The sequence below is a fragment of the Cetorhinus maximus genome, chromosome X (genome assembly GCF_964194155.1).
Source record: "Cetorhinus maximus chromosome X, sCetMax3.hap1.1, whole genome shotgun sequence".
Lineage (NCBI taxonomy): Eukaryota > Metazoa > Chordata > Chondrichthyes > Lamniformes > Cetorhinidae > Cetorhinus > Cetorhinus maximus.
This window is the reverse complement of record NC_135917.1, coordinates 11,693,210-11,717,912: the sequence shown is the minus strand read 5'-3', so window position 1 is coordinate 11,717,912 and position 24,703 is coordinate 11,693,210. Positions and strand designations below refer to the sequence as shown.

At 42.8% G+C, this 24,703-nt stretch overlaps 1 protein-coding gene across 4 annotated transcripts in view; it reads right to left on the bottom strand.

Moving 5' to 3' along the window:
- The window catches only part of os9 (OS9 endoplasmic reticulum lectin), a 57,947-nt gene that overhangs the window by 22,031 nt on the left and 11,213 nt on the right, over positions 1 to 24,703 (bottom strand). For all 4 annotated transcript variants that reach the window (XM_078534555.1, XM_078534556.1, XM_078534553.1 and 1 more), the window contains exons 2-7: positions 14,936 to 15,112; positions 13,640 to 13,703; positions 12,180 to 12,256; positions 9,661 to 9,759; positions 6,025 to 6,226; positions 393 to 560 (exon numbers count right to left, since the gene is read on the bottom strand). In XM_078534555.1, the coding sequence (XP_078390681.1) occupies positions 393 to 560; positions 6,025 to 6,226; positions 9,661 to 9,759; positions 12,180 to 12,256; positions 13,640 to 13,703; positions 14,936 to 15,112 (787 nt within the window). The remainder of the gene's footprint in view (positions 1 to 392; positions 561 to 6,024; positions 6,227 to 9,660; positions 9,760 to 12,179; positions 12,257 to 13,639; positions 13,704 to 14,935; positions 15,113 to 24,703) is intronic.

The window sequence follows — 24,703 nt, the reverse complement described above, 5'->3', positions numbered from 1 at the left end:
TAGAATAAGAGTGGCACTTTTGTCACTGTCCAATCCTCTGGCACCTCCCCCATATCTAGGGAAGCCCTTCCATTATCTCCACTCCCATTTCCTTTAGCAATCTAGAATGCAAATCATCTGGACCCGGCAACCACTAAGCATAGCTAACCTTCCGAGTACCTCTTGCCTCTCAATTTTCACCCCATTTATCACCTCACACGATACTTAGTCGGCTTCAAGTATTCTAATCTTGCTTTATGCCTCTAACCATCTATCACCCTCTTTGTCCCTAACAGGGCACACTTCTGGGCAAGGTGGAGGATTTCAGCCTATGTTTTGGAACGGAACCCAATACTATAAAAACTTAAACGTGCATGCTTTTGTATGGTTACAGACAGAGGATACTGGCATACCTTCCAGTTCCGATACTTTCTCATCATTGCCTGGAAGCTCCTCCGTTTGATTTTCAGGCTCCTGAGTCAAATCATTCTCCTCTGTCTGTGCACTTTGGTCTTTCAACAGCATTTCATCCAAAGTTTTCAACTCCTCTGAGATTTTTTCTACTTTGCGTTTGGTGTCAGCTAAAAGCAATGTTGGGGAAAAAAGAGAGAAATCACTACAAAAATATTATTTTCATAAACAGAACTCATGACCTAGAATAGATGTCAGGGCCTCTAGGGTTCAAGTGCTAGGCCACAACTCAGGCTGAAGCAGGTAGCACATCAGAAAATATTTTCAGATACAGAATAATTAATTAGAGATATGACATGAGACGGGCGTAGCATGCTTTTGGTTGGAGGCGTGGGAGGTAGAGGGAATGGAACAGGTGGCTTAGGGTTATGGTTCCCAAAGCTCTTGCCTCGTGTTTCCCTTGTGCCATATCTGGGTTTGCTGTAAACTAATTGATAGGGACTGATTGCCATGACTAGTCAACATTATTACTGAATCATGCAATTACCAAGATGGTAGATGGTGAGCTAGATGGGCCTTAATTCTCACATGACGGTTTTGTTGCCTTTTCGGTGTACAGTCAAGAAAATGGACCAACCTTGGGTTCCTATTCCCCCCCGGCCACCATTTGCTAACTGTAGCAAAACAAGTAGATGCAACTAAAACATGGCTGCATGCTGTTAAGTGCTAACTAACTATTCTCCAGTGTTTGAGAATTCCTCTCTCTTCAAAAGGATAACAACATTAGTAAAAAGCCAAGGACAGAAATTTTCACTCGGTGGGCACGCGTGCACCCGACTTGCTCGAGTGTGAAATGACTCGCGCTCATGTCAGCCGAGTGTGCCAACGTCAACGCGCAGTCACGTGATAGTTCGATCGGCGGGCGTGCGCCAGAGTCGGCAGCGTGCCCGCTGACAATTAAAAGGCCTGTTAAGGCCATTAAATAACCAATTAAGGTAAATATTTCATTGGCTGTCCAGCCCAGCGGCCATTGCATTTTTTTGGAAACCTCATACACGGGCGGGATGAGGTTTCCTAAAGCAAATAAATAAAAAAGTTTTACAATTGAATTAATAACATGTCCCTGCTCATGTGACAGTCACATAAGGGGACAGCTTTTATTACATTTTTATTTTCTTTATTCTGCTTTGCTATATCTCCATCGCTTTGAGGCAGCTCCGTGTCTCATGGAGATTACACAGCGCTCACTCGCAGGTAGTGGTCGGCTTCCCGAGCGCCCCTGCCCACCAAGGGCAAAATTCTGCCCCAAGTGGTTTTTTTTGCTTAAACCTTAGGGTCAGTGCCCAGAACCAAATCAGAAATAGCAATTTATTTCAAATCAGACCTGGTGTTAGGTGAGTTTAAAGGGCATGCAGATAACAAACCCATCACCAGTGTGATTCACCTTCAGTGATCTATGGAGGAGCCCTAAATGGTTTAAGAGATTTATAAAAACACATACACAAGGAACACATTGCCCAGCACTAAATGAATATTAAATTACATCAGACCTGGATTATGGTGCAGAATATGGGAGTCCAGCAGAAAACAAAAATTACATCTTGAGAGATTAGTTTAGTATTGATGGGCAAAAAAACATATACAGCACAAAGACAACCAGGCTGGTCCAATGGGGATGTAGGGGCATCAGACTACCAAGTGGACATATACACACGTGATGAGTGAAAATTGAAACTCTAATAAGATGCTGTTACCCCTCAGTTTAAAGTCTTAGGACTGAATCATCCCAGATTTGCACCAAGTGCGGTAGCAGGTGGGAAAAAGAACGTTTTACCCACCGGCTGCAATGGTGGCTTTTCACATTGTATTGTCCCAATCCCACCTCATTAATCATGCATTCCCGGGAAACATGCCATTTCGATGGTGGGCAGGCTCTCATTTGCCTTCCACACTGTCACATCGCCACTTCATCACGTCCGGTGCCATATTGAAACTGCAGCTGTGCGCACACCTCTGTGCTTCCAGCCCAGGACTACTGCACAGAAGACATGGCTCTGGAAGGCAAGACGACTGCAGCCTCTTGATTTAATGACACGTCCCTGGAATGGCATTTAGATGCTGTGGAGGCCCACTGTGCTGTCCTCTACTCCTGCTTTGGCTGCAGGAGGTCCAGCAATCTCACCACTCCAGCTTGGTAGGTGACGGCAGCGGTGATGAGTACCAACGCTGCACAGAAGAGGTTGGTCATCCAGTGCAGATAGAGGATGAATGATCTCATCCATGCAGCCAGGGTAAGGCAGCCATCTCATCACTCTAAACTCACACACTCACAAGCCCATCACACACTCACTGGCATCTCACTCACTGCCAGCTCAAGGGACATCACCACTCACTCTCACACATACCCTCATCTCCATCTGGCCTCATCTCCTCTGGAGATTGTCTCCTCAGCTCTCACCCTCTTGGGGCCAGTTGCACAGATCAACTTGTGCCCCTACACACACCCTGGGATACCCCCCTCCCCCAGTAATACCTTAGCCCTGCAGCTGTCGAAAAGCCACCCCCACCTTACGGCTGGTCTGGTAGGTAGAGACCTGCCCGTGTGCCCCCCTAAAAGTGATGTGGTGCTGCCTGTGAAGCCTGGCGCTGATGACTGCGAGTGCTGCCCGAAGCAAGGTAGGCAAACAAACCTCGAAGTCCCGAGTGAAGTGCAGCTCACCAGGTGCACGCCGTTTATGTACAGTTGTGAAACATGTCGGCGTGATGGGTGCTTCAGCATGGAACGGGTGATTCTGGCAATCTGGCCTTATAATGATATGCAGATATATTACAGTGAAATTCCTGACATCCGACGGCAGGAAACGCAGTCCGCCATTGATGGGCAGAGCAGCAATTGCAAACTGGTTTCACGATGTCTTGAAACCAATTTTTGTTCTCGCCATATTATCCACTCGCTCTGGCAAACTCACCCGCCGCTAAAGGGCACAGAAAATTCCACCTTAGTTTCACCAAAAGTCAGTTATTTAAAATCCACAATATCCCCATCCTCAATGATGGAGGAGCCCAGCACATCAGTGCAAAAGATAAGGCTAAGGAATTTGCAACCATCTTCAGCCAGAAGTGCCAAGTGGATGATCCATCTCAGCCTCCTCCTGGGATCCTCAGCATTGCAGATACCTGTCTTCAGCCAATTCGATTCACTCCATGTGATATCAAGAAATGGCTGAAGGCACTGGATAGTGCAAAGGCTATGGGCCCTGACAATATTCTGGCAATAGTACTGAAGACATGTGCTCCAGAACTTGCCGCGCCCCTAGCCAAGCTGTTCCTGTACAGCTACAACACTGGCATCTACCCGGCTATGTGAAAAATTACCCAGGTACATTCTGTCCACAAAAAGCAGGACAAATCCAACCCGGCCAATTACTGCCCCATCAGTCTATTCTTGACCATCAGCAAAGTGATGGAAGGGATCGTTAACAGTGCTATCAAGCGGCAGTTATTCAGAAACAATCTGCTCGCTGATGCCCAGTTTGGGTTCCGCCAGGGTCACTCAGCTCCTGACCTCATTACAGCCTTGGTTCAAACATGGACAAAAGAGCTGAACTCCCAGGGTGAGGTGAGAGTGACTGCCCTGGACATCAAGGAAGCATTTGACAGAGTGTGGCATCAAGGAGCCCTAGCAGAACTGGAGTCGATGGGAATCGGGGTGAAGGAGAACTCTCCACTTGTTGGAGTCACACCTAGCACAAAAGGAAGATGGTTGTAGTTGTTGGTGGTCAGTAATTTCAGCTCCAGGAAATCACTGCAGGAGTTCCTCAGGGTAGTGTCCTCGGCCCAACCATCTTCAGCTGCTTCATCAATGACCTTCCTTCCATCATAAGGTTAGAAGTGGGGATGTTCGCTGATAATTGTGCGATGTTGAGCACCATTCGCGACTCATCAGATACTGAAGCAGAGTGTGCCCACATGCAGCAAGACCTGGACAACATTCAGGCTTGGGCTGACAAGTGGCAAGTAACATTTGTGCCACACAAATGCAAGGCAATGACCATCTCCAACAAGAGGGAATCTAACCATCATCCCTGGACATTCAATGGCATTGCCATCGCTAAATCCCCCACTATCAACATCCTGGGGGTTATCATTGACCAGAAACTGAACTGGACCAGCCATATAAATACTGCGGCTACAAGAGCAGGTCAGAGGCTGGGAATTCTGTGGTGAGTAACTCACCTGCTGACTCCCCAGGGCCTGTCCACTATCTACAAGGCACAAATCAGGAGTGATGGAATACTCTTCATTTGCCTGGATGAGTGAAGTGCCAACAATGCTTAAGAAACCTGACACCATCCAGGACAAAGAAGCCCGCTTGATTGGCACCCTTTCCATCACCTCCACCACCGACGCACAGTAGCAGCAGTGTGTACCATCTATATGATGCATTGCAGCAACTCACCAAGGTTCCTTCAACAGCACCTTCCAAACCCACATCTCTGCCAACTAGAAGGACAAGGGTAGCAGATGCATGGGAACACCACCACCTGCAAGTTCCCCTCCAAGCCACCCATCATCCTGACTTGAAACTATATCACCGTTCCTTCACTGTCACTGGGTCAAAATTCTGGAACTCCCTCCCAAACAGCAGCGGCTCAAGGAGGCTGCTCACAACCGCCTTAAGGGGCAATCAGGCATGGGCAATAAACTGCTGATCTAGCCAGCAACATCCGTGAAAAGTATTTTTTTGTTTCAACACATCAATGAACCACCATTTATAAATATATTGAGGTTGGACATTGGAATCAATTCCAAGAACAGGTATTTGGAGCTTTTGAGAAGCCAAGTGCGTAAGATGAAACATTCATTATATTAAAAAATCCCCTCACCTCATCCAAAGTTCAATTTTTGTTTTTAATTTCTTTTTTTTTTTAATTGGAGTCTTTATCCTACCCAGTAAGGCAGCTCTTTTCAGGCCTATTGCCATAATCAGACCCCTTCAGCTGATGTTAGTAACCAGACCTGCCAGCAAACAACTCCACTGGGAGTCATGTAGACTGGCATTGCATCTGCTCCTTAATGGAGAATCAACAGGCATCCAAGCTAGGAAGAGGTAAAAAGGGCAGGTCAAAGTATCCAATGAGGGAACAGCAGTATTGAAAGCAAATGTCTCAACTGCAAAGGGAAGAGGCTTCCACACAAGGTAGGAGTTTTGTTTTTCTTCAAAGTTAATTGAGGGTATGGACAGGGGAGGGGTCTGGGGGGAGAAAGAAGAGTTAAAAAAGTATTTCCATATTGAATACGTATCCCATACACTCACCATCTTACTAAAATGTTGCTGCATTGCCTATAGATTGGGCACAAACCTTTTTACTGCCTAAGTGCCGTACTACTGCTTCCCTCTTGGTTCCAAAGTTACAGGCACAAAGCATCACTGTAGGGTAGATTAAAAAGTTTCCAAATTCATGGAAGCAGAGTGGTTATAGCACTAAGCTTCATTATAGAAACAGCTATTACAAGTACACCTTCGTAAGGAAATGCAACAGTATTTTATACACAATTGGAAGTACAAGTCTACTTGTGCAGAGTCATTAATTCACCTTTCTAGATTTAAGGTATTAAAATTTCAGTACTTACTCACTTGGGCCTTGACATACTCAACATACTGCTCTGGACTGAGGGCAGGTTGACATTTAATTGGTTGAGGCTTGGAAACAATAGCAGGACGCAAGTAAGGGTGATGGCAGATCCGAGTGGTGTGTATTGTTAGTACATAATTACATGACTGAGGTTCATCCACTCGAGCTATGTAATCCCCTGATCCTTCCTCACACATAAACTATTAAAAATACAAGAAATAAAAATAAAGTTAGAACATTTGGTTAGCACGCTTGGTTATACTAGAAAAATTCATGTCATTTACCTATCAAGCAAGCATGATCAATTCCCCCTCAGTTTTGAAGCAACTCACAATTCAGGTTTCCCCAAATGCACACCAGCAAGCAACTCATTTTGAAATCTGGAATTCTGGGGCTGGGACTGGTTGGATACCAACTTGGGAAACGCCAGAATGGAGAGTCAGGACAGGCTGAGTACACTGCTGTATCCAGCAAAAAATTACTTTTCCTGTTTTTGATGGCTAGATTTCTCAATGGAGTTGCTGCTGTAATCTAAATCGCAACAATTTGTGCTGGGGAGTCAATCAACAGTGACAATTTTCATTAGCACCTGCAAGTTTTTAAAAACACCAGCATTTAATGGGAGTAGAGAGAAAAAAAAGCCTTCTATGTATTTTGATTATAGGAAATATACATCAAGGTGAAAGAGTACGAGAGGCTGGTGTCCAATCAGCATTTCTGTACACTGCAGAAGGCTCAATCAGAATGAAGGTGCAGAAGCACCAATCAGATGCTTTTTCAATGAGTTATGAACAACATTGGGCATCCTTTGGCAGGGAGGAGTGGTCAACAAATGAAGAACTGAGCTTTACCAAATACTTAAACCCAGAGGCACCATCATAAAAGAGCCAAACATGGACTGCTTTTGGGAGATGTTCCATGGAAATCCTGTTGACACCAAAATAACATCTGTGGCTTCCTTCACACAGCAGATCATTGGAATCTATTTCCGGAAGGGAGAGAAGGCCAAGAGATGAAAGATGGATGGATGTGTGGATACATTAAAACTAATCACAAGAGATCCATCTCTCATTCTTTTAAGTAGGCTTCAGTATTAGAGTGCATGTGTATATGACCACAGCCAGTGTTAATTGCTGCACAAACCAAATCCCGGAGGGAAACTTGGCTTATGGGCCACAACCTTTTTTTTGTATTTTGAAAACGAGAAGACGATGTTCCAATCTCACCAGCAAGAGGTCCAGTAATACTTTTGGGATTTTAAAAATTGAAAGTAAAGTTGTATTAAAAAGAATAAAAGAAAACTTAAGCACACAAGATTACAGGTGCAATTAAGGTTACTCTGACAAACATTCTCCCCAAAAAACTCTCCACTTGGTCATACCCACAAGTAAAACACCTTCTAGGCAACGCTCCCTTATAGATGCTTGACTATAAGAAATCCAGTAATATTACCCAAGGCAAACTGCTGTAGCTTTAATAGAGGCTACCACATGACCTGTAACTCTCTTCCACTTTGCTGTGTAATCCAAGCTTCAGAATAAAACTGCTTGTTGCAGCCCAAGACTTTTCTGGCTTGACTGGATGGCTGGTTCAAACAGCACCTCCTCCCAGCCCAGAGCCAACAGCTCCCAACTGAACAGTTCCAGCTGCTATAGCTCAAACAGATAGCCCTAGCTACATCTCACAGCTACACAGTAACTCAAATACCTTTTCCCCCTTTCATCTCAAGTTGCATTGTTCTCAAACCTCTCTGAACTCCAATCCTTCCAAATATAACATTTTTCATAGCTCTATCTTGTCTTTGTTTTAGGGCCAATATAATATAATATCCCCCTTCTATTTACCAATGGAATTCCTGCAAAATACAAACACGTTTCTTTACATCTTTACCCTTTGATATTCAAACAAACTCTCAACTTAGCTAAAAATGCAAATATCAGATCTAATTTATTTACTTGTACCTCAAACCTAACACCTCTATCCTTTTCATATTTCAACCTCCCCAGACAACCTGGCTCCTATTAATCTCTGCCCAGCTTAATTAAATCACACACATACATACATAGACTTTTCCACAGAATAACACAATATTCCACAAAAATATTTTTAAAAAACATCCTTTTATCACATTTTGATTAAGCAGATTGTGGCACATGCTGGTCAAGTCTTCCCCATTTGGTTCAAAAATGGAACGTATTTTGAAAAAAGTGTAACAAAAAGAGCATCTTTTCCACTCCAATTATATATATTTTTTATTTCCACATAGCAGCTCTAAAGACAATGTGCTACAGACATGCATGCATTCATTCAGTGACGCCATGTGGAACATTTAGGTATAGAACTACAATAAGAATTAGCACTAACCTAACAGAATAAAAAGATACAGGCTATTCATTGAAGCTACACTTCTTGAAGTTACATCTATAGGACTCCAGTCTTGGTCTCCTCATTACTCCAAGAATGTCTTAAACTAATCTCTATCAGATTTAGTCTTGCTAAAGCATTAGCCTGTTATTAATCCACAATGACACACACACTCCACCTTGAACAGATTGTGGTTAGCTTAGTTTACAGAGTCGAACATTGATCAGGCTGTTTGTACATGTTTGTGTTTCTGCTCTATTCCCCCATGGGTCTCAATCTACAAGAGAGAGGAAACACAAGCACAAACATATACAAACAGCAAGGCACTGGGGAATTACCACTCAAGAGTTTTATGCAGAAGCCCAGATTGTCTTTAATATTGAACAGTTGAGCTGGGGCAGTGTACAAAGAAGCCTTTCATCTTAAAGGCTTTGGCTGGAATCCAGCTAGAGTGCTGGACTAGAAGTCTCCGCTGACAGCTCAAACAATCTGAAAAGACAAGTTTGAGTAGTTTACTGTACAATGATTAATCAAGCATGCCACAACACCAGCTGATGTGAAACATTTTTATTTATTGGGATGTGGGTGACACTGCCAAGGCAGTAGTTATTTGCCACCATATAGTTATGCTCCACCTATAGGTGCCTCAAGGCCAGTAAAAGTCAACCACAGTATGGGTCTCGAGCCACGTGCTATCCTAGTCCAGCTTGCAAGTCCCCTTCCCCGAAGGACATTAATGAACTAGTTGGGTTTTTAATAAAAACCTAGCATCCCATAGCTATGCTCCTGGTGACAGCCTACAAATTGTTCTGATGGGATTTGAACTTAACATCTGGGTTATCAGCTCAGTACTGTAACCACTAGATTAATGTCCTCCTTTTATCAATGACACACTGACACAATAGAGGGTAGCTAAATTTGCGGTCAAGATATGCTGCTAAGGCAGAGAGAATTTAAATCAGGCTATACTTGACCAGAGTGCTTGGTAAAGCATACTATGAGTTAAATTTACTTTTCCTTAGCAGCACATCTTGACCACATAGTGTGACCTACACGGAGATAAATGTTCCATTCCTCACTTTCACCTTAAGTGGCAATAGAAGAATAATCACAAAGTTAATGCTGATGTTAAAATAATCTGTAAAAGTCGTCTTTTTTTTAAAACAAATTAAACCAATTTCTGTGCTTCAACTCTTCAAACAATAAATGATTTCTGGATTTAAGTATATAGCTGCAGATAGTTTCTAGGATAGAGGCCCTGTAAACTTACCCTCACTTCAGCCTCTCTTGGCTTCTCATTCAGGTCACACTTGGATCCATTCACATAATTCTGACTGTGATATCTTTTCAATTTATGCTGCTTTGAAGCCTGCAAATAAAGGTGATTCTTAAAAATATATAAACTTGAGCTTTCAAAACTGCAAATTTTTAAAAAATGCATTAAATTCTCCAAATATTCAAGTGTACAGTTACATTGGTGATAAAATCAGGGTGGCAATAGGAGCAAACGGCATTGGTTACAATTAGTCTTCCCTTCGCCCTTTACGGTGTACAATTCAATGAGCACCAGCAGTTCTCTATGATCAAAGTGATAATTTCTCACATGCAGGCTCACGAGTCTCAACAAGTTATACAACCCTGAGGGGTGGGAGCACAGCATAGTCAAGTCTGATGCTGTCCTCATCCAACAACCCTATTTCTGGCAGTTGTGACTGAATAGTGATCGGAAATGGGAACTCAGGGCAATTTACTCTTCCCCCCAGCTTAAAAGGTCATCTGTCCTGACTGACATCAGGCAACTCAATATGGATCAAAGACTGAACCTGGGGCTCTCCATCTGTATGGCTCAACTACTTGTTAGCTAAACTAGTGCACCAACAAGGTTGCGACACAGGCAGAAAGAGATCTGACACAATGGCACAGCTATTCCAACAGATGAGGAAACAAGTGATTACAGACTTCCAAAACAATGTCGCAGGCTGGAAACAGGAAGTAAAATGTCAAAGGTTCCAGGCATATATACTTACAGCTTTTACAACTTTGATATCCAATATCCTGCATTTTTTTTAAAAACTGCATTTCAAAAGTTAGTTGATTACAATGTTTATATCTGAACTAAAAGTACCTATTGGCTATTGACTGAGAGAAGGTAATTCTCCAGCAGAGTAGCAGGTTAGCTTAGCATAGGAACAGAAAATGCTGGAAATACTCGGGTCAGGCAGAATCTGTGAAGAGGGGGAAACAGTTGATGTTTCAGGTTGATGACCTTTCATCAGTAATGTTCTAAAGAAAGGTCAGTGACCAGAAGCATTAACTGCTTCTCCCTCCATAGATACTAGCTGACCAACTGAGTTTCTAGCATTGTCTGTATTTCAGATTTTCCAGCAACTGCAGTATTTTACTTTAGCTTAGCATGTGACTTGGGGCATTTTGTTTTGAGAAAAAAAAAGAATTTCTGTTGAGCATTCACTCCCTGCATCCATAAAACAGAAATGAGTTACAAGTTTGCCAGGAAATAAATGCTGCAAATTGCACTTCCCTGTGATCTTACCTTGCTATCCCATGAGCTTGCAGTACTCCAAAGAGCAAAAAATAAAAATGCACAGCTTCTACTTATTAAGGCAAGGAAGATGGAGATAGATATTTGCGCGCAATTCAGTATTGCAATGATGGTGAACCATTACGTGGGGGGAAAAAAAGAGCTTGCATTTATATTGCGCCATTCATGGCCTTAGGGTGTCCTATAGCCAATGAAGTACTTTTGAAGTGCAGTCATTATTGTAAAGAAACGCAGCAGCCAATTTGCGCACAGCAAGGCTCCATAAACAGCAATGAGAAACGGCCAGATAATCTGTTTTAGTGATGTTGGTTGAGAGATAAATACTGGTCAGGCCATTGGGGCTTCTTTCCCCTGCTCTTCTTTGATTAGCATCATGAGTTCTTTTATATGAGGAACGTTTGAGGACTCTGGCTCTATACTCGATGGAGTTTAGAAGGATGAGGGGGGATCTGATTGAAACTTACAGAATACTGAAAGGCCTGGATAGAGTGGACATGGGGAAGATGTTTCCATTAGTAGGAGAGACTAGGACCCGAGGGCACAGCCTCAGAGTAAAGGGAAGACCATTTAGAACAGAGATGAGGAGAAACTTCTTTAGCCAGAGAGTGGTGAAGCTATGGAATTCATTGCCACAGAAGGCTATGGAGGCCAGGTCATTGAGTGTATTTAAGATCGAGATAGATAGGTTCTTGATTGGTAAGGGGATCAAAGGTTACGGGGAGAAGGCGGGAGAATGGGGTTGAGAAACTTATCAGCCATGATTGAATGGCGGAGCAGACTCAATGGGCCGAATGGCCTAATTTCTGCTCCTATGTCTTATATCCATGAAAGGGGGAAAAGACAAGATTTTGGTTCAACACCCATCTCATCCAACAGTGCAGCACTCTCTCAGTGCTGCACTGAAGTGTCAACCTGGATTATGTGCTCACATCTGTAGAGTGGGACTTAAATCCCCAGCTTTCTGACTCTGAGGTGACAGCACTACCACTGAGTCACAGCTGACACATACCATTAAGTGCCAAGATCCATTCAGACCTCTGAAATTCAACTTAACGAAACAAAGTCAAAATAAAACTGGAGAGTTAATCACTCAACCTATGCAAGGTTAACAGCCAAAGCAAATTGGCTATTGAGAGTATGAACAGTATTTACTTAAAAGCATTGATCGTTTGTGACCTGTAACAGAATGACACCAGACTAGCCTACCTATGATTGGAATTCATCCTTACCTTTGCAGTTTCATTGTTCCAGTCAAATTCAGATTCATAAAACCCAAGATACATCACATCTCCTTTAACTTCAGAATCTGAGCACAACAAAAAAATTAAAGCTAAAATGCAAACTCTGTCTTGAAAGTAGAGTTAAAAATTTGAGAACTATATGCAGTGTTAGACAAACACTGCATTTATATTATAGAGCTGGCAATGTAGGCAACTCAATTTTGTCAGCAGCGCTTTAAATAGCAGTCAGTCCAGGGTGACCCCTCCGGCATGGAGACCACCTTCCACAGGTAGCTCCTTTCTATGTCACTTGTTTGCATTCAGTGCTTTGCCTCTAGTCAGCATTTTGCTCTTGCCTCTGAGCTCTCAACTCACCTGTTAGGAGGTCAGCATTGCAGTTTTTACATTTCTGGCCTGTACAAACCTTTCCCCCAATTTTAGGGAAGCTTTCAGGCCAGAAATCTACAAACTCATTCTGAACAACACTGCAGGTGCAGTGATTTGTCAGTAAACTGCGCACCAGCAGCCTTGATATAATGCAGAAGCTTTCATAATATAAACACAAAAGTTTTCAACTATTTACTTAGAACTTGAGCATGCATAACAGCATCAGACATATGGACTGGCACGCAATAAGAGGCAAATAGTTGAAAATCACACCTTCACCACAATTATTTCCTGCATTATAATGTAGAAAGCGAAATCTAGTGCGAACATTTTATGGGATTAAGGCAACATTTAGCCGAAGGCAGGGACAGTTTACACACCTACTCGCTCAACTGCAGAAGGTGCATAACTTTGAACAGGGAAGGGTGGGAATGGAGAAGTAAAATATCTCTATTTCTTTGCACAATGAATGTTAAAAATCTGGGACTGTACTGGTATATGGTCAAACCAAATTAGTAGGAACTTCACAGCTATACAAAGGCATTTTGAATCTGATTTCTGTTGGCAGCACATACACAAGTCCTCATGGTGTGCAATGCTTCTGATTTTGGCCCAGTTTTGGCTTAGTGGCTACAAGAACTCTACAACAGATTCCTGCACTGTTTATTTCAGTACAAGGTTGCAAGTTTAGTCCACTAAAAGTTGGAGAGAGAAATAATGCCAACTTTAACACTGGAGTGAGATTGGTTCAGTTTATATGATTGACTGTGTGCATTTAAAAAAATAGGTAGGATATCCTAAACGTAAAGTCTCAGTAATTCTTTTCTGGGATATAAAGAGATTGTCGGAATCATGGGGGTCAATCTCAGAAACTCATCTGAAAGTTTTGGGTGGGGGGGGATGTTGTTGGGAAAGACAAAGAGAATTGGTTTGAAGTTGCACAAAACCATCAGGATTTAGATAGCCCCCCCACAACGTTAAAGCAATTTAAGAGAATACAGGAGAGTGTGAGAAAAGGTGAGAGCCAACCTAATTTAGAGAAGATTCAAAAATGTAACATTAACAGAAGCATCTGTATTTACCTTCTGTGTGATACTGCTTGATGTGCTGGCCATAGCAAAACTCATACGTCCACCAGTCTTTGGTCTGTAAGGAAACAATAAAGAAAAGCAAGCTCCAACAATGAAACATGCAGACTTGACACTGAACAGCAAGTTAACCAAACCAGTCACCCCGAAAATCACACTTCTCTAATACAACAACTTTAGTGAAAAAAGGGAAAGATCTAATATTTCTTACTGTAGAAAGACACTTATTTTTGCTTCAGGTCAGTTGTTCTTTCTCCTTACCACTTCTACATTTGAAAGGTTGCAGGGCATGGGTAAGAACTAACATTTTATGACAGTTTATTATCTAATCACAGCCTGCTTGCAGATGCCAATGTGCTGTGCTCTGTTCTCAACTTTTGTTCTACATGCAAGACGACCAGAAACAATTTTAAGCAACATTCCCAAATCAAAGGACTCGTATGGAAATATACTGATTCTGTGTTAGTGAAACACAAACTCTCCTCTTCCGATAAAAGGTCAACATTGAGATTGAGTCCTGGTTTCAATTTCAGCCACCATTTGCATCTCTACAATTCTTCACAATGTTTACATTTAAAATGCAGTCTTTGGAAGTTACACACGAAAAAGCAAGTTGCAATGCACCAGAGCTACAGGAAGGGCTACTGTGCTAATTACATGGAAGCACGTTGCATCAATCTTGTTGGACACTGCCAGCATTGGAGGCCCTACAACTCTGTTGGCAAACCCCACCATGTACTGTGGCAGTCAGCCCAACAGATGGCAAAGGATCTGGTGTTCAAGTCCTGGCCTATTCAGCGCAAGTCTATAATCGGCCAGAATGGCAACATGAAAATCCTCGAGCAAGAGCAGGAAGTAAAATAAAGAAAGCAAAAGTTTCCACTCCTAGTCACTATCGTAGGATTAAGCACATGTGAACATCAGGCAATGTCCTGTGATACCCCTACAAAGTTAAACAAAGTACTGTTCAAACTTGCATGAAAAATGGCTGACAGGATGAGTAACCAGAGGGCTTCCAGTAGCAGAACTGTACTGCAGGAAGCAGTAAATCCCCCTAGGGTGAAGAAAATTAGGGAGGGGGCTTGGTGGGGGAGAAAACAGCTTTCAAATATCAATTAAAAATGCTGATTTGTGTTCTGACGTTACAGCATTGCACGACATTCACTTTGCAATTTGATTTTTTTTTAGATGAGGGGAAAAACCATGAGTGAGGCCAGGGAAATATTTAACAACGCACAGATTTAAGAGAACAATACATTTAGCTTCATTCCTTCAAAATAACAACCTCACCTTTACAAGACAAGGGGCTGCCTGCATAGGTTTCAACAGCTCAGAGATCTCTAGCCCAGAGTAGGACTGTGTTTCATCTTCAGATTCCTGCTGAAATTTCATGGCTTGAACCGGCAGCCTGCACTCATACATCTGCTTATATTTGGAAGAAACTATGACAACATCATCCGATTTAGTCTGCAAAGAGAGAAAACGCTCAATTAGACAGCATTTGCAACGTCAAATTTGTACCAGTAACAGACTACCCTGTGCCAGTTCTTTCACCCCAGGCCAGGGATCCAATCCAGTTCAGACTAATGGATCAAAGAATTCCTTCAATAATCAAGGACATGACATGCAAAATGCTTGGGCAGTAGCAGTCTATTTGCTAGTGGGTACAACTCAATGCCACAAAACTAGCCATCAAATTACAGCCACAGACCAGATGGTTGATGTGGGAAATAGAAGTATCAACCTGGAACATTAAAAGGTTTACACATTCATGCTAATTTCAGTTAACAGGATGAGAAATCAAGCCCAAGGCATTTAATTTGGTGAATTTTAATCTGATTTTTAAACAGTTAAAGAAACGTTGACACTGAATTACCTAAAAGGTTGCCCTGATAGGTCACTAATTCCTGGCTTTATCATTTGTACAGTTTAAAATAAAACTCTACACGCTATATTGTATATAATGTTATACAATTATAGAAAGTATTTCAGGTGTCAAGTGAACAGATATGCATTATACAAAGGTGCATTTAAAATTCTTAGAGATGCTTAAGTGTTGCGTGCTCTCTTTTCAGATGTGTAAAGTTTTGCAATTTACTTTCACTGAAATTTATAAATCAAAGTCAATTAGTTTTGTATATACAGTCACACATTGTGGATTCCTGTTAAATTTTCCCACAGCAGTTGAATCTAATAAAATGAAAAACAAACTTAACCACAGTAGCGGACTAAACGGGGTGTCACTTGCCAAAGGTCTCACAGGGATCACTGGAAAATCTCATCATTTTCTGCAACCCCCCTCCCCCCGAATCTTGGAAGTTCTGTTCCATAGGTTCCAGTTGCCATAAGTACTTCAAGTGCCCACTGAAGACAGTCCTGTGCTGGAGCTATTTAACTACAAGGAGCCTCACCGAATCCAGTCCTTCACCAATGTTCAGACAGGCACAGGCATTAAAATGAGTTTCTAGATAGTGATGAGGAGTGGGAACACAGGGCATCTTTATCCTCACTCACTGCAGGGAATGAGGACATTTATATATATATATATATTTTTTTATATAATTCATTCATGGGATGTGTGCTTCGCTGGCCGGGCCAGCATTTATTGTCCACCCCTAGTTGCCCTTGAGAAGGTGGTGGTGAGCTGCCTTCTTGAACCGCTGCTGTCCATGCAGTGTAGGTACACCCACAGTGCCGTTAGGAAGGGAGTTCAGGATTTTGACTCAGCAACAGTGAAGGAACGGCGATATATTTCCAAGTCAGGATTGTGAGTGGCTTGGAGGGGAACTTCCAGGTGGTGGTATTCCCATGTATCTGCTGACCTTGTCCTTCTGAATGATAGTAGTCGTGGGTTTGGAAGGTGCTGTCGAAAGAGCCTTGGTGAGTTCCTGCAGTGCATCTTGTAGATGGTACACACTGCTACTACTGTGTGTTGATGGTGAAGGGAGTGAATATTTAAAGTGTATCCATTATTGCCTCGGCCAAACTGAGCTAACTCAATATAAGCCAGGGGTGGGACCACCAGGTCTCCAGTCAATCTATCCATTCAACAGACCATGATGCAGCATGGCACTAGAGTGCGAGCCCAGATTTTGTGTTCATGCCTCGGACGTGGGACTTGAACCCACAACCTTTTGACTCAAAGACAAGAGTGCCACCAACTGAGTCACAGTTGACAATATACACCCCCAAATACTGCAATTATATTTTGCCCTGATAGCTGAACAGCCAAGCCAACTCTTCTATAGAGATAGGCTTGTAGTTTGTTTCTCTGGCAGGCAAGGAAGAAATTGGGAGAAATTGAAATTTCACTTGTGCTATATGTGGAATTTTTACTTCAGTAGACCTTAACTACTCAAACAGGAACAGATACTGCTCCAGTCCTCAAGTGCAAAGGATAGAACTGATACCTCCAGAATGTTTTCTTTAGTACAGTCTCTCTCTACTTGGTACATAAAGCAGCGATTAATAACCTGTAGACAAAAGTGCATCGCTACCTAGTGGAGTTCAAGAAATTTAGGGTCAGAAATTCCTTCATCAAAAATGGAGGAAATATTTCTTTATTTTCCAAGGTGAACAAGCTGGAGGATGGGGCTATTAGATATGCAATTTCCGTGATATGCAATTTTGCTAGCAAGAATGGAAACCGAGGAACCTAATCAGGGCATCTGCAATTGTGATTCTTTAACACTTTACAATTAGCCACTTCATTAGTTAAAATGTCAAAATTCACTGTTGCAGATGTGTGATTTTTGGTGAAAATGGCTGAGCAGTGCAAGTGAGGAAAAGAAACAATTTAATGATGCGGTCCTTCCAGCGATGAAGCTCCAAATGGGATGCAAGAAACACATTTTGGAAATAGGAATTTAGGCAGTTAGCTAAGACAGCAACACCTCCCCACTCCCACATTGCCCCCACCCCTTGATTTCACCGCCCCCCCCCTCCCCATGTCACTGAAGGGCAAACACTATCTTAACAATTCACAGAATCACAGTGCAGAAGAGGCCCTTCAGCCCATCGAGTCAGCACCGACACGTGAGAAACACCTGACCTACCTACCTAATCCCATTTACCAGCACTTGGCCCATAGCCTTGAATGTTATGGCGTGCCAAGTGCTCATCCAGGTACTTTTTAAAGGATGTGAGGCATCCCGCCTCCACCACCCTCCCAGGCAGCGCATTCCAGACCGTCATCTCTGGGTAAAAAAGTTTTTCCTCACATCCATTAAGGGGAGTTTGGCTGGGTTCCTGCAGAAACTGCGCAACATGAAGATCAGCACATTGCAGCAGCACAAAACATTTATGAATGTGGAGGAATGCTGTAATTAAAGATGTATGCGAAAACAGAAAACAGTATGGAAGCAAGTTAAAGTGGAAATACCAAAGTGATTCAAGTTACATTACAAATACCATGATTGCTGCAGGATAAGATCTGGCAACAGTCAATGTTTTATAAATAGAAAAACAATCCAAAAACAAGGCAGGACATCGTCCCCTTTTGATTCAGGTGTGCTTGGTCTAGCTCCAAGTAAATCAGGAACAATCTGACATTATGACTGCAAGAAGTAAATACCCATTAGCGCTTATTTACATTTTGATTTAGCAATGTGTTAGCTAAATGCAGAGCACAACAAGCCATTTCAGATCAAACAAAAAGAAAATATAGTGCTGCACTGCATCCACTCACTTAGACCACTGGCTTGTAGTGTTTAATTTTAGATTTGACCTTTTCAGGAATGAGTGTCACTATTTTGAACTAATACCCTGTGGCACGTTAATTTGTAATGCTTTCCCTCTCCAGGGCCCAGCTGTCTAATAGTCCACACGACAGGTCAGGTATCGCCTGAAGAGAGCAAGTCATTAATGGTTATAAAAGCAAAAAACTGCAGATGCTGGAAATCCAAAACAAAAACAGAAACAGAAATACCTGGAAAAACTCAGGTCTGGCAGCATCGGCGGAGAGCACAGTTGACGTTTCGAGTCCTCATGACCCTTCAACAGAACATTAATGGTGCAGTTGCAATGTACGTTTAGTGCCAGTGTCATCGCCTTGCTTGCCACATTGCTGGAAAGGTTGCCAGCTTCACAGCACTCCCAAATACAGTATGAGCAACAAGACAAACTTGGGGATGTTTTTGAAACCGCTCATTAAACTACAGATCAATCAGTGCCGATAACACAAAAGTCAATCCACAGTGTAGATTGATGGAATGCACGTACGACAACCCACATGCAAGAAACAAGTTGGGACATCTAAACTTTTTAAAAATATTAATTAAGGTGCATGCTTCAAGTAGTAATTTTGCAGCTCTCTACTTCACAAGCACGATACGTCCAATTTCAGAGCCTTCAACTCTCTTTCTCGCTCTCTCCTACTTCCAACGATGTAGATGAATAGCTCAATGCCACAACATTTGCTGCACCATCCCAGCGAACAACATGTGCACACTTATATGGCACCCCTCATGACCTCTGGACATCCCAAAGCGCTTTACAGCTAATTCAGTTTTGGTGGAGAGAGGACAAAGAAAATATAAACTGACAGATTGTCAAAAACCTAAAATTCACAAATGCCCCACAGCAAGAAAATCTGCCACCCCTACCCTTTCTGACCTCCCTGTGACTAAATAACCTCTGCAGTGTCCTGGCAAATTGCTGGTAGGGTAGCTAGGGATGAACAGTAAATGCAGCCTTGTCAGCACCACCTGCATCCAAATTTAAGGCTGTGAACAACACAAGTGCAAAGGAACTGCTACTCAGCCAGTAACAGCATTTTTTGAAGGCTTTCTGGCTGTGTATTCATTTACAGGACATAAAGCACTGGAGTGCGCAAAAAAAAGAGCATGCACAAGGATGGTACCAAAACTGAGATATTACAACCATCAGGAAAGGGCTTATGTCTTTAGAAAAGGTGACCTGATCAAGCTCTTCAAAATGATGAATGGGTTGGGCAGGGTAGATGTGGATATGGTGTTTCCACTTGAGAGAATCCAAAATTAGGGCCATAGATACGACAGTTACTAATAAATCCATTAGGGAAATTACTTTACAATGGTGGGGCTCACTGCCACAGGAAGCAAATACTTTCAAAAGAAAACTAGACAAGTACATGAGAGGAAAGGAGATAGGAATAATGTACTGAAAGGTTACAGTAAGTCAGACAAACCAGGAGGAGGTTCGTGTGGAGTATAAACACCAGCACAGGCCAGTTGGGCCGAACAGCCACTGTGGCTCAGGGTAGCAGGTCACCAATATGCAACAGAGGGGTGACTAAACAGCACTGAATGTCTGACCTCAGCTATATTACTGTGAGAGGCACCAAGTGGAAGCCAAATACCTCCCAAAAGGGTAGGATAGTCACCAGGCACTTGCCAGTTCAGGTATACAGGCTAGTTGCTCATCCACCCTCAAAGCAACTGAGGAATAGAGTCATTGACTCCAGGAAGACTACCTTCAAGGCAAGACATTTGCACAAAGAAAAGCCCTTAGGCTACAGGTAAATATGGCACAAGGGACCATGCAACTGCTTCATACAGAGTGAATCAATATTAGCTGTGCTTTGTACACACCAAATAGCATTCTGGCACCTTGCTCCATAAAGAATCAATAGAAAGAAAATAATGGGGACTGCATGAATCCAAGTAGCATCATGGAATCAGAATCATAATGGCACAGAAGAAGGCCATTTGACCCCATCGAGTCCAATGAGCAATCCAGTCAGTCCCATTCCCCTGCTCTATCCCCATAGCCCTGCAACTTTATTTCCCACAAGTGCCCATCCAATTTCCTTCTGAAATCATTCATCATCTCCACTTCCACCCCCTTCACAGGCAGCAAGTTCCAGGTCACTACCACTCGCTGTGTAAAAAAGATGCTTCTCACATTCCCCCCTGCATCTCTTGCCCAAAACCTTAAATCCATGTCTCCTAGTCTTTGTACCATCAGCTAACGGAAACAGCTTTTATCTACCTTATTTAAACCTGTCAATCTTGTACATCTCGATCAAATCCCCCCCCTTAATCTCCTTTGCTCCAAGGAGAACAATCCCAGCTTCCCCAACCTAACCTTGGAGCTAAAATCCCTCATCCCTGGAACCATTCTGGTAAATCTCCTCTGCACCCCATCAAGGATCTTCACATCCTTCCTAAAATGTGGCAACTAGAACTGGACACAATACTCTAGTTGCGGCTTAACCAGGGCTTTATGCAATTTTCTCCCAACACAGAAAACACAACAAAGGAACAGGTTATTTCTTTCAACTGGTCCATGTCTGCGTTTATGCTCCACATGAGCCTCCTCCCACCCTATCAGCAAACCCTTCTATATCTTCCTCCCTCGTGTTTACCTAGCTTCCGCTGAAACACAGCTACACTATTCACTTCACCAATTCTCTGTGGGAGTGAGTTCCACATTCTAACAACATGCTGTGTAAAGTTTCTTCTGAATTCCCATTTCATTTATCAGTGACGACTTTCATAACCTTAAAGACCTCCATCAGGTCACCCTTCTCTTTTCTAGAATAAAAAGTCCCAGCCTGTTCAATCTCAATTTCACAGGTACAGTATGGTTGGAAAAAACACACAAACTCAGTCTAAGGATAAGTTTCAAAAGTGCAAAGCCAGTAAACTTAGTCTGACCTAGAGATGCCTATTCTATCATTCCACCAATGTCCACTGAAATTGCTCTGCTCACCAACATTTATCATATTAAAAGCCTTACAAATAAATGATCCTGCCACACTAATTTCCATGCACAGAACTTCCCAAAAGCTGAGGGTATTCAGTCAACAGTTCTAAAACTGAACAGCTGCAAAGCTATCTTAACTGTGGTTTCTTTAGTTTGCATAAGCCATGTGTGGGGTTTAATTTTGGTCTGTTGAAAGAGGAAGGTGACTCATTGCGTTGCTGTTCAATCAGGGACCAGACTACCTAGTCAAGGTGACGAAATAAGAGCCAAGAGCAGAGTCAGTCATGCTGGTCCAAGAAACTGAAATTCAAAACTAACACTATTTATTTTGGAATACAATTTGCAAGCTATTTGGTTTCATTCATATTTTAGGATATGTTTTGAGTTCACTCTGAATAGAGAACCCTTTGTGAAGTTTAGACCATTTGCAGTCCCCAAAATGTAGCTGCCACACCCCTCTTTCTTACAGTTAAGCGCCAACAAGTAACACCACACAATAGTGAGTATGCACCCACAATTCACAGCATGGCAGATTCCTGATCTCAGACATACTGCAGTAGGAGGTTACTGAGTGAAGGCCAAGCACTGTGTGGGGAAGGGGTGGGGGTTTAGAAAGCAGAAGTGGGAAACCCAGATGGCACTCAGCAGGAACTCTTTGCCAACCTCTCCTAGTCACTAGCTCCAGGCTGGACTTAGCAGAGGCTTAAACAAGCTTGTATTTCTGTATCACCTTCCAGTGTCAGGGCATCCCAGTGTTTCGCAGCCAACAAATGCCTTTGCAGAGTAGTCACCATTGTAATATAAATGCAGTAGCCAATCTGCATAGTTAGATCCCACAAACAGGAAATTAATAGATTAGTTGATAGGGGGTCTCCAAATATCCAGTGTTCAAAAATGGAGAGGAAACACATTTGTGGCCCTTTGCTTTGCTTATCACCTTTCAGTTTGCTTCTTTCCCAGCCGTTAAGACAAGTATCTATCTGTACAGATATCACCATGAGAAAAATACAGTATACTCTCAATTCAAATTTAATTCCAATTAGTTGAATTTATAGCATTAAATTGCTACTTTATCATCCCGGGTATGTAGCATAATTTAGTTGTTGGATAATTAAGTTATTTTTAGCATAAGAGCAATTGAATCATCAAGGGTAGTGTAGCTGATTACTGAAATCTTACTATCCAGGCTCAGATTTTTTAGCAATTACAATATAACAGAACTGACAAACATCAGCAACAACCGAAAATGCAGGTATTGAAATGTGACCAAAGAAAACATTCATGATACGAGGTAGCGGAAAAGCTCAGAGTACAACCGTTACATTTCCAGATTTCTGATGAGGACTAGCACTCAGAAGGTCTTGATACAAGCTGTGTTAAAAATACTGCTGTACATGTTAGCCAAGTGGTAGCACTAAGTCTCTGGGCTAACATTTCAGTGCTATAACGAACAACGTAGGCGCAGTCTTTCAAATGAGGCTCCGTTTGTCCTCTTGGATGGATGCAACAGATTCCATGGCGCTATTCTAGGCAGGGAGGAGATTTCACCTAGTGCCCTGGCTGTTAATTACCCCTCAACCAACATCACTGAGCTTATTTGGTTATTTGCCTCATTGCTGCTTGTGGGATATTGCTGTGTACAATTTGGTTGCTACATCTGTCTATATCACAACTGTAAAAATATTTCAAAAGTACTTCTTTGATTGTAGCACATTTTGGGGCACCCCAAGGAGGGGAAAGTCCTACATAGATTCAAGTTCCATGAAGTTAAATGAAGCTGTCAAGAACTTAAATACACAGAAACAGCAGAGCTGGGAAATGTAGATTTGAAGTCAGATAATGAAAGTTAGTTTAGAGATTCCAATGCACGCTTACCTTTTGTCGTGAGGATGTTTCTATTCAACAGAGCTAGTATGGGGCAGCTACTAAATAAAACACTGCCAGTATTGGGTGCCCCACTTTCTCAGGGCAACTCGAATACAAACATAAGAATGGGAGCAGAGGTAGGCCATTCGGCCCCTCGAGCCTGCTCTGCCACTTGATAGGATCACAGCTGATCTGACTGCAGCCTCAACTCCACTTTCCTGCCTACCCACTATAACTTTGACTCCCTTGTTAGTCAAGAATCAATCCAACTCAGCCTCAAAAATATTCAATGATCCAGCCTCCACTGCTTTCTAGGGAAGGGATTTCCATAGACTAATGACCCTCAAAAAATTTGTCCTCATCTCAGTCTTAAATGGGAGACCCTTTATTTTGAAACCGTGTCCCCTAGTTCTAGTCTCTCCCAAAAGGGGAGACATCCTCTCAACATCCACCCTGTCAAGCCCCCTCAGGATCTTAGATCACCTCTCATTCTTCTAAACCCCAATGGGTGCAGGCCCAACCTGTCCAATGAACAATACATGTGGAGCTGCCAGTGTGACCTACATTCTGCAAATTAAAAACAAAATGGAAAGATGGGGAGACAGTAGCCTAGTGGACTAGTAATCCAGAGGCCCAGGCTAATGCTCTGGGGATGCTGATTCAAATCCCACTGCAGCAACTGGTGGAATATAAATTCAATTAATAAACAGGGAATTAATAGCTAGTCTAATGGTGACCATGAAACCATTGCCTATTGTCGTAAAAACTCAGTTCATTAATGCCCTTTAGGGAAAGAAATCTGCCGTGCTTACCTGGTCTGGCCTACATGTGACTCCCGACTCTCAGCAATGTGATTGACTCTTTACTGCCCTCTGAAATGACCTAGCAAGCCACTTGGTTGTATCAAAGTGCAATGAATTCTAAAAAGAATGAAGATGGACAGACCATCTGGCATCCACCTAGGCACCGGAAATGACAACTGCAAACTCAGCCCTGTTGACCCTGCAAAGTCCTCCTCACTAACATGTGGGGGCTTGTGCCAAAACTGGGAGAGCTGTCTCACGACTAGTCAAGCAGCAGCCTGACAGTCATGCACATGGAATTGTACCTTACAGATAATGCCCCAGTCACCACCATCGTTATCCCTGGGTATGTCCTGCCCCATCGACAGGACAGCCACCAGAGGTGGCTGCACGGTGGTATACAGTCGGGAGGGAGTTGTCCTTGGAGTCCTCAACATCAATTGTGGACCCCACAAAGTCTCATGGCATCAGGTCAAACATGGGCAAGGAAATCTCCTGCTGATTACCACCTACTGTTCCCCCACCCCCTCAGCTGATGAATCAGCATCCCTCCATGTTCAACACCACTTGGAGGAAGTAAGAGGGTGGAAAGGGCACACAATGTACTCTGGGGGGATTTTAAGGTCCATTACTAAGAGTGGCTCACTAGCGCCATAGAAACATAGAAAATAGGAGCAGTAGGACTTTCGGCCCTTCGAGCCAT